At 36.5% G+C, this 16,262-nt stretch overlaps 1 protein-coding gene across 20 annotated transcripts in view; it reads right to left on the reverse strand.

The window, feature by feature from the left end:
- TRIP12 (thyroid hormone receptor interactor 12) overlaps positions 1-16,262 on the reverse strand; it is a 188,393-nt gene that overhangs the window by 52,649 nt on the left and 119,482 nt on the right. For all 20 annotated transcript variants that reach the window (XM_077155363.1, XM_077155362.1, XM_077155365.1 and 17 more), the window contains 7 exons: positions 6,393-6,541; positions 3,594-3,629; positions 3,414-3,509; positions 2,538-2,630; positions 2,188-2,349; positions 426-494; positions 174-339 (listed from right to left, as the gene is read on the reverse strand). In XM_077155363.1, the coding sequence (XP_077011478.1) occupies positions 174-339; positions 426-494; positions 2,188-2,349; positions 2,538-2,630; positions 3,414-3,509; positions 3,594-3,629; positions 6,393-6,541 (771 nt within the window). The remainder of the gene's footprint in view (positions 1-173; positions 340-425; positions 495-2,187; positions 2,350-2,537; positions 2,631-3,413; positions 3,510-3,593; positions 3,630-6,392; positions 6,542-16,262) is intronic.

Below are 16,262 nucleotides of genomic sequence, written 5' to 3' on the forward strand. Positions count from 1 at the left end.
GAAAGAACTAATACACCATACTAATGCAAATTTATCACACATTAACATTTTTATCTAGTATCTCTGGTGTTAATAATTGCTTCTACTTGCTAGAATTACGTTGACTTCACTTATTACTATCGATAAAGCAAGCTGCTTTTCCTACTTGATGGAAGATAATAAATAGTACTTACTTTGTTTCATAAGTTGAACTGCTAAAGTTGGACAGTTGGAACACATCAGTGAGAACATACGAACCACCATTATAAACATCCCAGAACTTAAAATTGGTGGAGTCACTACCAATAGTTGTTGAACATTTGTAAGCAGATCTTTGGAGGCAACCTGTTGAAGTAAATTCTTCAAAAACAAGAAAAAAAGGAATTGTTAGATCATTATTCAGCCATTTAAAACTCCACAAAATCCAGTGAAGATTAAATGTTTACCTCCTCATGTTGGAAGTTGTCCACTAGACGAGCAAAACAAAGGCAAGTGCTTTCTACCGACTTTTTGTCCTGTTTTTAAAAAAGGTAAATAAGGTTTATTAATGTAAAATATTTTCACTGCCATACTTTATCCTCTTTCTAACCCCAAACTTCTGAAGGCCACCTCAATTAAAAGTATGCGTTTTCTGAAAATGCTTGTGAGCCTAGGCAAGGGACAGACAGTAATATCAAGATTTAAAAGCAAAAAGAATCATACTGAAAGACCACTTTACTCCTCCGTTAACATTCCCAATAAAGGCAAATAGCAATAAAGGAAGAACAGTTTTATGTGCTTATGTAATCTCAGTGCCTATGCAAAAATTATACCTACTTTTCTCTAAAATAATTCCTGGTAGAAATGTTTAAACCTGAATATATTAAAAAGCTGTACCGGGCCACGGTGGCTCAGCAGGCAAGAATGCTCACCTGCCATGCCAGAGGACCCGGGTTCGATTCCCGGTGCCTGCCCATGTAAAAAAAAAAAAAAAAAAAAAGCTGTACCAACTATATGTTGCATGAAACAGAGCTTGCAGGATAATGTGAAAAAGTGGGCATAGATTTTCTATATTCACTTTAAAAACAATCTAGACATACTGTTAGAGTGGCTTCATTGAGAAAACATTTCAAATAAAATCCATAAATAAGAAAGAAATGGCTTGACTAGTGTTTTGATAGACAATGTTTTTTACTCTAATTTACGAACAAACTTCAGAGGTAAAAACTAGATTTGCCTCTAAAAAACTGAGAAGAATTCAGGTATTATGAAAGCACTATACCTTTGCTTCCACTACACAAGTCTAAAAAGACTGCTATAATAAAAGAGGTCAAGTATTTTTAATTTCTCTGCTTCTCATGTCTTAATTCAAAAATAAGGGTATCATATGGTACTGTTCAGAGTTTTCTAGTTCCCAGAAAACAAAGGTTATCTCAACCAACTAATTGAAAATACAAAAGAAAAACACTAAACAGTTTTTTTTTAAATGAATGGTACTATTTTTTGTGCCTTTTCATCTCTGAAGCAAAAATACCCCTGAATGATTTGATGATTATTTATTATTTTACACCTAACTTTCCGAAGCAGGTTGTAAGCATAATTTTGTAAAAGTCATAGGAGTGATTTTAAAGCCAGATTTCAAAAAGTCTCTTCAGCAATAACTTTTTAACCATTAATTTATATTAAAATAATTTTTATTAATAATTCGTATTTTCAATTTCTTCACAATCTTGAGGCTTAACTCACAATTTGCCCTCCACCTGCCTTCTCTTTTTTATATCACCACGCCTACTGATTCCATCTCCTAAATAAGTATTCTCGTTCTTCTCCAACCCCACTCCAACCCCATACAGCTGTACTCAACATTATTCTTCATTTCTTTCTGGGACATAGCCTTCTGATGCTAGCCCATGCCCTCCTATTCCCATCAGCCTATTCCACGGCCTTTTAAGAATGGATGATCTTTCCAAAAGGAAATCCTGATCATATCACATAATAAACCAATGGTTGCTGAACTAGTTGGAGTTCTCAAACATGAATTATTTACTCTTCATTTGCATAAGTCCATCAAAATTTTATTAAATAACTTACTACAGTTTATAACTGGAGAACACAGAAAAATATAATCAAAATACTTCCAATTTATTTATCAAATTGGAAGATTTAAGACACTAGTAGAAGTTACCATTTTTTTTTAAATAACACAATGTTTAGTTGGGGTCATTTTACCTGATGGGTTAGCCTTTGGGTAAGCAATGGGAGAGAATCTGCCACAAAATGAAATTCATCTGGCGTGATACTCTGGCAGCAATTGGCAGCAATGGCTAGTGCATTTCTTTGGGCATTTATGCTGAAGAACTCCAGATACAGCAAGCAGTCTGCCAAACCACCCTAAATACACAGAAAACTGTTAAAATGAAGAAATTTCCTTTTATCAACAATTGAAAAGAAAGAAAAACTAGCATTTCACACTTTGGATATTCAAAATGTGTACCTAACAGAGATTGCAATCTAGGTGCCAGTACAATGTGGGTCTAAAAACCAACTTTAATGAAATATAGTCCTTCAGTAACACCTACCGCCTGTAGGATGGCTTTACTGTGTCTACGTGATAACATCTCCAAGGCAGTCAAGGCCTGTTCTGCCACATCAATACACTGAATAACTTGCAGCTGGGAACACATGAAGAGGTACAATAGGGTTATCATTCAAGTTCTTTTCTAGTAACTTACCTTCTACATGAGTTTCTTTTAACTTCCATCAACCTACATTGCCTCTAACATGAAACCCAACATAGGAAACCAGTAATGCATGTTAACCTGAGACAGTGAAAAATATTTTACTTAAAGAATAAATTGAACCCAATTATGCAACTTCAAATCTCTATATTTAAAATAGATATAGTTTAACATAAATGTTTTATACTTCATATCAGATTCCAAGCTTATCGGAAAAAGACAAAGTAAGACAAAAATAGAATCTACCACAAACCATATGAATAAATTTCCTCTCTCCACTGACTCACTTTATGACTTTGAAAAAGGCACTTTTTCTTTGTTGGACTTCTCAGCTATAAAGTACATAGCTGAGGGTATAAATAGCTTTCAAGCTCACTGGGATTTTTCTACAACAAATGAGAGTATTTTCAGGCAAATGCTTTAAGTTTTCTGAAAGATATCAATGTGGTAATTTCTATCATTAAACACTATAAAAATTGGTTGATTTTATAAATGACTTATTAGCTTCAACTTTAAGCTCCTGGCCTACTGAGCATAAAATATTTTTCTGGAGTCTAGGCTAGAAAAATAGAATTTAGTCATATAATAGATACTAAAAAATGTCCTTTAAGGTAGTTTTGCAATCTGATGTTCTGACTTTCAGAATTTAGAATTCAAGAGTTCTAAACTTGATTCCTCTATGCTGGTTTTGAAGAAGTTGAGTAAAAATAGGATTACCTTTTCTAAAAAGACAGGAATAGCATCTACCACAACAGCCGATGACCTAGGAAGCGCTTCCATCATGTATGTTAAGGCTCGACAAGCATGATTCATCTAGAAAACAAGGAGGCATTTACTCAATGAAAAAAATTCAAAGCTTACATTTTGAGTGCTTTAAAAAATACAGTACATACTTACAATATCAAAATTATGCTCCATCTGCAGTAATGTTATCTGTGAAAAAAGATTATAACAAAGGATTAGAAGCTATATACTTAGAGAAAAACGCTACAAGCATGACTTTCTTTTCTGCTTTAACTGAAATGAAAAATATTGGCCAAGATTTACATCATACAAAGAAAAACAACAGAATCGAGAAAAACAGCATGCATACACAAGAACTGATTATAACTTAGGATGGCATTACCAGTACCTTGTCGTTATAACTCAGGAATTTTGCTAAATAATCATCATATTTCATGATCCAAGTCAAAAACAAATTAATTGTTTTTGCTTGTAATCAACAGCATTGATTGTTGCTTGCAATTAATCCTTTAGTTAGCTCTAATCTCTCCTAAGAAGCCCATTTCACATTTCCCAAGGACTTATCAGGAGTCAATAAATACTTGGCACCTAAGTGAACAGAACCAACAATGCCTTGATATTTGCTGAATTAAACATAAGAACAAATTAAGGACCACAGCTTAAACTCTTATGAACAACCCTATCTAAAAGTTGAGATAAGTGCCATTTAACCCGCTATAATACAATGTGTTTAACAATACATACACCAGCATGCAGTATAAGATTCAAACACAAGATTGTTCACTTCAAGAATTATGAACTAATAAAACCCAAATTAATGTAATTATTCTACATATGCATAGGTGAATCAAAATATCTGATTTTATTTCAGGGTTTTTTTTTTTTTGCCTAAAAGAAGAGGAGATTTAGTCATGTTTTAAAACAAGGGAATGAAAATTGGTATCCTCCTCAATCAGGCACGAGTTACCAAAAAAAGCTCCTACTTGGGGAGAAAGAGAGTCATTCATTGTCTTCTAGTCCAGTGGAAAATTTTAAACGTTCTGAGTTTAAGCTGTTATGTATCGTTCAATTAAACGGATACCAACATAAACAGACATCAGAGATCCTAATACAACACTCATTTAATACGAGTGTCTTCTCAGTTCTGCATTATGCTGGATAAAGTACACTCATATACCAGAGGTCTTAAGAACTTTTTAGTTAAAAAATATAAATACAAAATACACAGATCAGCACATGTATGAAGGCACACACACACTGTCACAACTTTCCAGAGTCCAACAGCACTCCATGTCTGAAATCACCTATAATCACTTAAAACATCTATTCTAAATTGAAAAGGACTGTCCTATTCATGGAAAAAGTAATACATTCCCGAATCTTAATAGCAACACTTGGGAGGGATTGCTATAAAGAGATTCCCCTTCACCAAAAATGATTACCTATGGTTCTGTATGTTTGCCATGATGGAAATGTATTGACAACATTCAGTAGGGATTTAACAGAAAAATCTGGACAGCTCATTAGCAACAGCCATTAATAGGATGCGTAAATTTGAACAGGTCAACTAGGTACTTAAATCTAAAAAACAACCAGCAAATGAAGTAAAATGGAGTATCAACATTTCTGCCTACATTTGATAACTTCTTTCTTCACTAGTAAAAACAGCCTTTTGTAAGACTGCATAAAGTAAGCCAACATCTTTGTTGCTATTTATTTTTTAATGAACAAAAAATAGTTTAATTCAAGGTCACAGAATTCAGCTACCAAGCAAATCAGCAATTTGAGCATGGACATTAACATAAGCAAAATCTAAACATAAAAAGGCTAATATTGCTATCATGAAATATTCAGAAAGCAACATGGAAACTTTACTGGAGTGCAACTGAAAAAATTCAGGAACTCATTTCTGAAAAAATTCAGGAACTTTAGTATTGGTGGCAGAAGATGAGGAAACCAGTTTCTCTTTTAAAGACCTGGCAAAGCTGAGCAATCCAAAAAGAACAGAGAGAAAAAAGAATGAAGACTATATCACCCTATGCTTGACAGATCTTCTCTCAGCTCTCTCCTCAAAACTCAGTACTCTCCGTAATTTGATCTGATATACCAACCATTTCATTTCTTATCAACTTTACTGGCTATATACAAAAGACTGTATTTATTTTTAACTTCCATGATAAAACATGCTGTGACTGTAATCATGATGTTTACGTTAGTCTCCGGTTAATAACTGATTCAGACTTAAAATTTACCTTAAATCATAGCCAATTTTTTATATTTTACACCAAGAAAATTACCAAGATGCTATTTGAATGTTGTATTTAAAAACTGGTAAAGTGCCTACATTTGCTAATGTCAATTTCTCCTCCTGTTACTTTCACACTGAAGCTGTTTAAACAATTAAGTTATCAATAAATTCCAAATATCAACTCATAACTCAGTTGAAAGGATTTTTAATTGCTTTTCTTTTGTGAGTTTTTGTGGCTTAACATAAAACCTTTCAAGCTGAAGGATGACTGTGGCATTCTGGCTTGATTATTCCACCTGGTAAACAATTATCAAATATGAAACTTCTGAGGACAACAATCTAGCAGAGAACTTACTATTTCCCTCCATAACACCTTGTTAAAATAGAAAGCATGGAAATACTGTCACAGTAAGAAATCTTGGTATTACTTATGGGGCTACGAACCTAAAATTTAAAACTTAAGTCTTTAAGTATCGAAGATGGGGTAACTTATTCATTATGAAATTGTTTAGAAATTTTACTAATTCGTCATCAGCAATACTCAGATACTCAGACATCTGTAAACATGAAATAAAAACACTCATCCATATTCTCCTATTCCACTGTGTTTTGAAATTCATAGTTACAACTACCCTGCATTCAGTAAAAATGGCAGCATAGAAAGGATAACTGAGGTAAAAGTGAGGGGGAAACTGTATGCTTACCAAGGCTGGAACAACGCTCTTGACAGGAAACCCTCCCAGCGTCTCCTCATTTCCCATGACCAACAACTGACACATTTCAATAACTGCCTGAAGTTGCTGACTTTCGTCAGTAGCTTGGAGTCCTTGGAGAAGCTGTTGGGCTTTAGAACCTTTACAGGAAAACAAAGCATTACGTATAAAAATTAAAAAAAAAAATTACTTGATACAGGGTGGAACAGATGGCAACTGGCTGTTTACCTTCTTTAGATCCTAACTACAAGCTATGGTCAAAAGACAGAGATAACACATTCAAAGCAGAATTACATTTGTTGGATCTATACTGCTTTAAATTATCTGGTATTTATATATTTTTGTCCTTTTAAATAAGAAATTGTTTTGTTTCTAATAGCAGAAATTAAAAAAAACATCCATGAGAATAATATGAACTGCTGGCCTCAACATATATTCTTTTGCAACACAGGTAACAAAGGGCTGATATTCTAGAGTTCTTGTAAATGATTAAGACAAAGATGAGCCTGTGTAAAGACATGAAGGGAATTCACAAAAATGATTCATAAAAACAGATTCCACTCTACCTTTAATCTATGAAATACAATGGTGGTTCAGTGGCAGAATGCTTGCCTTTCATGTGGAAGACCCAGGTTCGATTTCCAGACCATGCATCACCCCACCCCCAAAAAATAAAAAATAAAAACAATGCTAGCAAGAAGAAAAGGACTCTCCAGTCCAATGGCATCAAAGCAAAGGTACTTCTCTATAGATCTTTTGACAATATACATCAAAGGCCTTCAACAATGAGTGCATCTTATGATTCCAGTTTTAGGACTTTTTCTTTAAGAAATAATTAAGGATATGCCTAGAGATTCAGCTACAGGTGGGTTTACAAAAGCAAGAATTTGGAAATGACCTAAATGAACAAAGACAAGGATTACAATTGCGGTACAGTTGTATACTAGGATACCACAGTTACTAAAAATGCTCTAGAAGCATACTGTTTGACATGGGAAAATGTTCACTCTATATTAAGTAGTAAAAGCTAAATAGAATATGATCCTAAATATGCATATATGAGTGGAACAAATCTGGATGGCTTATTTCTGGTTGCTGGTTTGACAAGATAGTTTTTATTTTTTCTTTTATTTACAGTTTACTGTTTTTCTATAATAAATGTACATTACCTTTGTAATAAAAAAACTTTGATAATTACGTGAAGGTTAAAACAGAAGTGTACTGGTTTGAAACTATTATGTACCCTAGAAAAAGCCATATTCTTTTAGTGTTAATCCAATCTCGGGACCAATTTTAAGGTGGGAGCTTTGGATCAGGTTGTTTCCACAGTGACGTGACCCACCCAATCATGGTGTGAGGTTTTGATTAGATTATTTCCACAGAGTTCTGGCCATGCAGATTCAAGGTGAGCCTTAATTAATTTACTGCAGTCCTTATAGGAGCTCACCAAGAGAGAAAGCTCAGTATTGACACAGAGAGCAGTAAGATGAAACCAAGACATTTGACACAGACATTTGAAGGTGCTTGGAGATAGACAGAAGCTCAGGGGAGGCCACGGAACCAGGAGGTGAAAAGAACGAAACCCAGGAGCAAAGGGCCAACAGACATAGCCATGTGTCATGTGACAGAGTAAACCCAGAAATGATCAGACTTTCTTAAGAAAACATATACTCTTGTTGATGCCTTAATTTGGACATTTTCATGGCCTTGGAAGTGTAAATTTGCAACCTATAAAATTCCCTTTGTAAAAGCCAACCCCCCAAAAAAGGAAAGAAATAGAAAAAATGAAATAATACATAGTGATCAAAAGCTGCCTGTAATAGCTATTTGCTAAACAATGATAACCAGATGTCAAAGGAAATTTTATGTGCCTTTCTAATGAAAGATTTATAATGAAGGATTTTTTATAACTAGCAAAATAGTCTTTAAACCTCCTCTCATTTCATGTGCAGATGCTGCTATTGAAGTACTTCTTTCAAAGTTCAATTTCATTGCCCAGAGAACTGAAAAATTCCACTGTAGGAAAAGAAGCTGTTGTTCGGCTATAGACAATACCCAAAAATGAAGCCCACAAATGTGTTTCAATTTTTCATGGACATCTTGTACAAAACCATTCAAGTAGCACTTACCAAACTTACACAATGTGTTACCTTCTCACTGTTTCTCTTCTTAAACTTTGCATTTTTAAGTTATTCTCTGTGTACTGCACTTTCTACTTCTCATAGTGGTAAGTACTAAAATGTACAGAAATGACATATATGCTTGGAAACTGTCAATGTATGTGGAATTCACACCAAAACTGCCAACCAAGTATTCTAAACACAGCAAAACTGTCCTTCAAAAATGAGGGGGAAAAAAAAATGAGGGGGAGATTAAAATATTTTCAAACAATCACTGAGAATTTGTGACTAAGGAAATACTAAAGGGAGAACTACAGGCAGAAATGGTAGAAGAAAGTACTGCCTTTAGAGTTATAACATTAAATGTTACTGGAGTAAGCTCCCAAAGAAAATACATAAACTGGCAGAATGGATGAAAAAATGGGCCACATCTATATGCTGTCTATAAGAGACTCACTTAGACCCAAGGAGAAATGACGTAAGTGAAAGATTAGGAAAAGATATTTCATTCAAACAAAAACTGGAAAAGAGCAGGGGTAGCTATAATAACATTTGACAAATTAATGTAAAACAATTAGAGACAAAGAAGGACACTACATATTAACAAAAGAAACAATTCAACAAGAAGACAACACAATCATAAATATTTATGCACCGAGCTGGAGTGCTCCAAAATACATAAGGCAAACACTGAAGGGACAAGATCAATCATCCATAGATGAGAGAGTCCATTTCTGATCATTCAATTTGACTGCATTAGTCAGTACATCTATCCTTATGCCAATACGATGCTGTTTTTTTTTTCTACACAGGCAGGTACCGGGAATTGAGTACCATGCTGTTTTGACACCTGTAGCTTTGTAATATGCTTTACAGTCAGGTGGTGTGAGACCTCCCACTTTATTTTTACTTCTCAATATATTTTAAGCTATTCAGGGCACCCTGCCATTCCAAATAAATTTGGTTATTGGTTTTGCTGTTTCTGCAAAGTAAGTCATTGGGATTATTCTGGTACTGCATTGAATGTATAAACCAATTAGGGTTGAACTGACATCTTAATTATATTTACTCATCCAATCCATGAACACACTTGTGTTGTGTGAAGCAGATGTTCCCTCTGTTTAGACCTTACATTGTTATACAGCATCATAATTAGCATGTGAGGGGATTGACTGGAAATGCGTCATGAGTCATTCACTGAAGAGAGTGGCATCCTATTTCCAAGAGATGGGAAACAACATGAATGTCCATCAATGGACGAATGGCTAAACAAGCTGTAGCATATACACATGATAGAATATTACATAGCTGTTGGACAAAATAAAGTCATGAAGCATGTAACAACATGGATGAACCTTGAGAACATAATGCTGAGTGAAACTGGCCAGAAATAAAAGAACAAATACTGTATGGTCTTACTAATATGAACTAATATTACTCAATGCAAGCTGGGGTCAACAGCCAACAGCAACATTGTAATAAGCTTCCACAAGGGCATATTATGTCAAAACTAAATGTCAACAGGTGGGGGAAAGTGGGAGGCATGGGGAAGGGATATGGATGCTTTGTGGAAGAAAAGGAACCATCTTCATAAACATTATGGTGCTGAATGCATGTATATTTACTTAGGTTGGACTGTATGATGTACAAATTAAACTGTTTAAAAATGAAGAGAAAGAAACAAATGCCAGAGGAAAATGTGGAGAAAGAGATATAACTGTTCACTGTTGGTAGGGAAGTTGAGAGGTGCAGGTATATACCTGGAAGAACTGGAAGTGGGGACAAGAATGGATATTTGCACACTGGTGTTTATGGCAGCAGTGCTACTGATTTGCAATGGACAGAGGTAGCCTAAGGGTAGAACAACTGAGGAATGGAAGGTGGAACTCTGGTGTTTACATACAACAGACTATTGAGATCTCTGAGAAGGAATGAAGTTGTGAGGCATACAACCAGGTGAACGAACATCAAGGACATAAGTTATGTTGAATAAAATGTCAGAAACAAAAGGGCAAATATTATCATGCCTCACTCATATGAATTAACTATAATATATAAACTCAGAGAATTAAAATCAAAAGCATGGGTTATCAGGTTGTGGTCTATTATAAATGTTTCTAGATTGAAAGCTCTTGTCACATATATTTAGGAGTTGTACCTAATACTTCTAAATTCTGAGATATTAAGCTATTTGTACATAGCCTGGTCATTCCCTGAAATTTCAGGTATCTATTTGACACCTGAGACTCAAAGTTAGAGCACTAAGCTATAAAAGTTAGCATTACCCCAATCAGCAACCGTTAAAAAGAAGTTGAAAAAATGATCAGACTTCATCTAGAGATATGAAGTTGATCTGGATAGGACTAAGGTAAATCAGAATGCTGGGTAAAGGATGATATGGCCCATATTTTCAAAATTTAACCTCAGTGTGTGATCAAAGAAAGAGGGGTTAATTTGGTGCAAAATTTGTAGTTTTGGTAGCACGTTATCTAATATAACTTGTGTTCTAGTTTGCTAGCTGCCAGAATGCAACAGATGAGGTTCACGTACAACTGGCTCATGTCCACAGCAACGGAACTAGGCACATTCACCTGGCCAAGTTGACACCTGAACCTAACTAACTACCACATGTCCATCCCTTGTCAACTTGGCAACTATATGCATCACCTTAAACAATATTAAAGTGGCACAAATTCTCTCTAGCTGTGGACCTATGAATCCCAAAAACAAGTTATCTGGTGCCAATATGCAAAGGAGGGACAGTCACAGGATCCACAGGGCGAAACTGCAAGGAAAATCTGCAGGGCAAACAACACTGAATTTCAAAGTCTGAAAGTCATTTTTCCTTCAGCTTTAGAAAGTGTCAGCCCCACCCTTTCCAAGTGCCTATGCAGTGGCCTGCCTCTTTCCAAATCAACCTCCGGGGTCACTGAGGAGACCACCTTTTTCTCAGTTCCACTGTCTCCAGGCATCGGGGCCACACCTGGGCTCTCTGCCATTTCTGGGGGACACGCTCAACCCTCTATGTGGTGGCAGCCAGGCTCTCCCCAGTCCCCAAGGAGCGACCTTGTCAAAGGCGTGAGGCAGCACAACTCTTCCACTGAAAGGAGATGGGAGACTCATCCTTTGTCCTCAGGGCAAATTCACTCTCTCCATGGGATATGGGTGGATCCACTCTCCTAGACGAGGTTTCTTGGCTTCAGACACGAGCTTCCATGGTTCTCACTCTGCAAACTCCAATTTGTCCCTTTTATGTACCCCTTTGTCCAGATTGGCAGTGGTTCCATTTACACCAACAGTCTCTTCAAGCACTCCAAGACGTCTCCATTATTCTCTTCACAATTTCTCCAAAACCTTCCCCTTAGCTATCAAAAAAACCTTCCCAACATATCTGGTATTTGCAAACTGCAGCAGCACCCCACTCTCTGGTACCAAATCTGTTCTAGTTTGCTAGCTGCCAGAATGCAATAGAAATTGCATTCTGTTCACATACCACTGGCTCATGTCCACAGCAACAGAACTAAGCACGTTCATCTGGCCAAGTTGACATCTGAACCTAACCACCACAACTTGTGTGGTCGGTTTACCTGAACACCATAATTGCATGGAATCTTGAATAGGGTGTGAGATCTTGTTGGTTTGTTTAGGTTTCTGAAATGGCCCAATATATCCAAGAGTAATTTAGACAAAGAATATTTAGACAAAGTATTTGCAAACTACCCTTGCAGGACTGAGAAGAAAGGAGAAGAATATTCAACTTCCCCATCTGGGGGAATTCCTGATATTCTCGCAAGCAACAGAGACAACCAATTCAATAGGCTGAGCCCTTGATCTTGGAGCGCACCCCTATGAAGGAGAGGCTAAGCCTACATATAATTATGCACAAGAGTCACCCTAGGAGAGCCTCTTTTGTTGATCAGATGTAGCCTCTCTAAGCCAACTTAGCAGGAGAACTCACTGCCTCCCCCGCCTCATCGTGGGGGACATCACAACCAGGGGTGTAAATCTACCTGACAGCATGTGACCTGACTTTCAGGGGTGAGCCAGGACACCTTCTTGACCAAATTGGGGAGGAGAGAAAGAAGATAAAATAAGTCTCAGTAGCTGAAAGATCTGAGTTGAGACGTTATCCTGGAGGATATTCTTAGGCATTATATAGAGCTTCCTTTTTAGTTTATGATGTATTGGAGTGGCTCGAGGGAAATACCTTAAACTATTGAACTGTGTTCCAGTAGCCTTGATTCTTGAAGATGACTGTATTACTAGATAGCTTTTACAATGTGACTATGAGATTGTGAAAACCTTGTGTGTGACATTCCTTCTATCCAGGGTATGGGCAGATGAGTAAAACAGTATAGGTAAAAAAAAAATAAATAATAGGGGGGATGAGAAGTAAAATAAATTGGGTAGATGGAAAAACTAATGGTCAATGAGAAGGAGGTATAAAGCGTATGGTATATATGAGTTTTTTTTCTTTTTGCTTTTTATTTCTTTTTCTGGAACGATGCAGAAGTTTTAAAAAATGATCATGGTGATGAATACACAACTATGTGATAATACCGTGAGACACTGATCGTACACCATGTATGGAATGTTTGCGTGTTAACATTTCTCAATATATATGGTAAGTAAAAGAAAAGAAATAATAGAGGGAATAAGGGATAAAATCAATTGGGCAGGTGGAAATACTAGTGGTCAATGAGAAGGGGGAGTAAAGGGTATGGTATGTATCAGTTTCATTTTTTATTTTTTTTCCCGGAGTGATGTAAAGGTTCTAAAAATGATCAAGGTGATGAATAGACAACTATGTGATGATATTTTGAGCCTTCGATTCTACACCATGAATGGAATGTATGTGTGTGAAGATTTGTAAATAAAAATAGTTAAAAAAATTAGGTAGATTGAAATACTATGGATCAATGAGAGGGAAGGGTAAAGGGTTTGGCATGCATGACTTATTTTATTTCTTTTCACTTTCTCTTTGTGGAGTGATGCAAATGAAGAATACACAACTATGCGATGATACCCACTGATTTATGATATGGCTAGAGAGCACGTGTATGGATATTTCTCAATATACATATTAAAAAAAAAAGAACAACACCGGGGGCTTAATCTGCGATTCTACAACAGTTTCACGAACTAAAATTAGTCTCCAGAAACCTACAACCTACAGATAGGTTCCTAGGCTAGATAAGTCCTGAAATGTCCCAAAGCGAGCAAACTCTCAAAGAACAGCAACTAGTTGTAAAGCCCCTGCCCCGATCCCATATTGCTGACAACCCTTTCCAACATGAAAAAGTTAATTGCTGCTTTGAAGCTGCTGTGTACCCCTAAAAAAGCCATGTCCCTCTTCCTTATCCAATCTTGTGGGGGCAGCCACGTTTCTTTTAATCCTGATTAAATGTTGTAGGTGGAGACGTTGACTAGATTATTTCCATGGAGACATGACACACACCCAACTGTGGATATGGCCTTGTCATTAGTTGGAGATGTGACTGCCCATTCAAGGTGGGTCATGATTACTTTACTAGAGTCCTTTAGAAGAAGAAACATTTTGGAGTTGCTTCAGAGTACACAGAGAAAGATGTTTGGAGATGCAGAAAGAAAACACTGCTGGCGAAGCTGTCTGAAGCCACAAGCCAAAGAAGAAGCAGACACCAGCACATGCCTTCCAGATCAGCCTTTCTTGGGTCAAGGTACCTTTCTCTAGATGCCCTCGTTTGGACATTTTTAAGTCCAGAGGACTGTAAACTCTGATTGTGAAAAATTTGCATCAGATGCTCCTTTTATCCAGGATATGGACAGATGAGTGAAAAAAAACGGATAAAAAACAAAACAAAACAAATAATTGGGGGGGATAAAAACCAAATTGAGTAGATGGAAATGCTAACGGACAATGAGAGGGAGGGGTAAGGGGTATGGGATGTATGGATTTTTTCTATTTTCTTTTAATTTATTTTTCTGGAGTGATGCAAATGATCTAAAAAAAATCATGGTGAGGAATATACTTCTATATGATGATATTATGAGCCAGTGATTGTACACCATGTATGGACTGTGTATGTGTAAAAGTTTGTCAATAAAAGTAGTATTGTATTATGGTTCATATATTAAGAATGTCATATTTATACGTTGTTTGGTTTTGTCAATAAAATTTTTTTAAGAAGAGTGTTAAAAGGAAAGAAAGATGGAAAAATTTGAATTAGCTCTCAGGGAAATGATGGACAACATGAGGCACGCAAATATAAGATTCACTGGTGTCCTAGAAGGATAAGAGAATAGGGCTAGGAAGATTAGCTAAGGAGAGAAGGGGGGAAACTTCCCAACTCATATAAAGGACATAAATATGCAAATCAGAGAAGCCCAACGAACTCCAAATAGAATAAATCCAAATAGGCCTACTCTAAGACACATACTAATTATGCTGTCAAATGTTTAAGAGAAGCACAAAGTCTGAAAATAAGAGAAAAGCGATTGACTACCTATAAGGGAAACCACAAAACACAGCTCAGACTACTCAACAGGCACCATGGAGGAGAGAAGGCAGTGTATATTTGAGATCCTGAAAGAAAAAGATTTTCAGCCAAGAATTTTATATCCAGAGAAACTGTCCTTTAAAACTGAGGGAGAAAAGTAAAAAAGTATAGGTTATCAGGTTGGGCATTACTGTAAAAGGGCCTAGATTGTAAGGTCTTACAGCAGTCATATATATTCAGGAGGTGTAATAGTTAATCCTAAATTCTGAAATACTAAGCTGTTTGTATATAACCTGGTCTTTCCCAGAAACGTTGGGTATTTATGTGACACCTGAGACTTAAGAGTCAGAGCTCTGAAGCTATGAAAGTCAGCAGTACACCATACAGGAATGGTTTAAAAAGCTGAAGTGACCAGACATCGAGTAGAAATATGAATGAAGCTGATCTGGACAGGACTAAGGTATATCAGAAGACTGAGCATAGGATAATATCATCCATCTCTTAAAACTTCAACTTCTGTGTCAGACAAAAGGGAGAGATGTTTATTTGATATGAAATTTATATATTGGATAGTGCATTCCCTAATTTAACTTATATGGTCAGTTTAGTTGAACACCATAAATACAGGGAATCTTAAACAGGGTGTGAGATTTAGTTGGTTTGCCCAGGTTAGTGTGATGCCATGATAAATCCCAGAGTGATTTGGACAGCGAAGAAAAGTATTTGCAGGGTCTGCTTAGGGGAATGGGAAGAGAGAGGGAGAAAGATTCAACTTCCTCATTTGAGGAATTTCTGATACTCTCGCAAGCAGTGGAAACAAATCAATGGGATTAGTCCCCAATCTTGGGGTTCACCCCTATGAAACTTATTTGCAAAGGATAAGCTAAGCGTACTTAAAATTAAGCCTAAGAGTCATCCCCAGAGAACCACTTTTGTTGCTCAGATGTGGCCTCTCTAAGCCGACATGGCAAGGGAACAAACTGCCCTCCCCTCCTACACGGGGCATGACTCTCAGTGATGGGAATCTCCCTAGCATGGCAGGACAGAAATCCTGGGATGAGCTGGGACCTGGCATCAAGGGAGTGAGAAAACCTTCTTGACCAAAAGGCGGAAGAGAGAAAATGAGAAAAAAGCAAACTGTCAGTGACTGAGAGATTTCAAACAGAGTCGAGAGGTTATCCTGGAAGTTATTCTTACACATTATATAGGTACTCCTTTTCAGTTCATGGTGTATTGGAATAGGTAAAGGAAAGTACTTGAAA

This window comes from Tamandua tetradactyla, chromosome 3 (genome assembly GCF_023851605.1).
Source record: "Tamandua tetradactyla isolate mTamTet1 chromosome 3, mTamTet1.pri, whole genome shotgun sequence".
Taxonomy (NCBI): domain Eukaryota; kingdom Metazoa; phylum Chordata; class Mammalia; order Pilosa; family Myrmecophagidae; genus Tamandua; species Tamandua tetradactyla.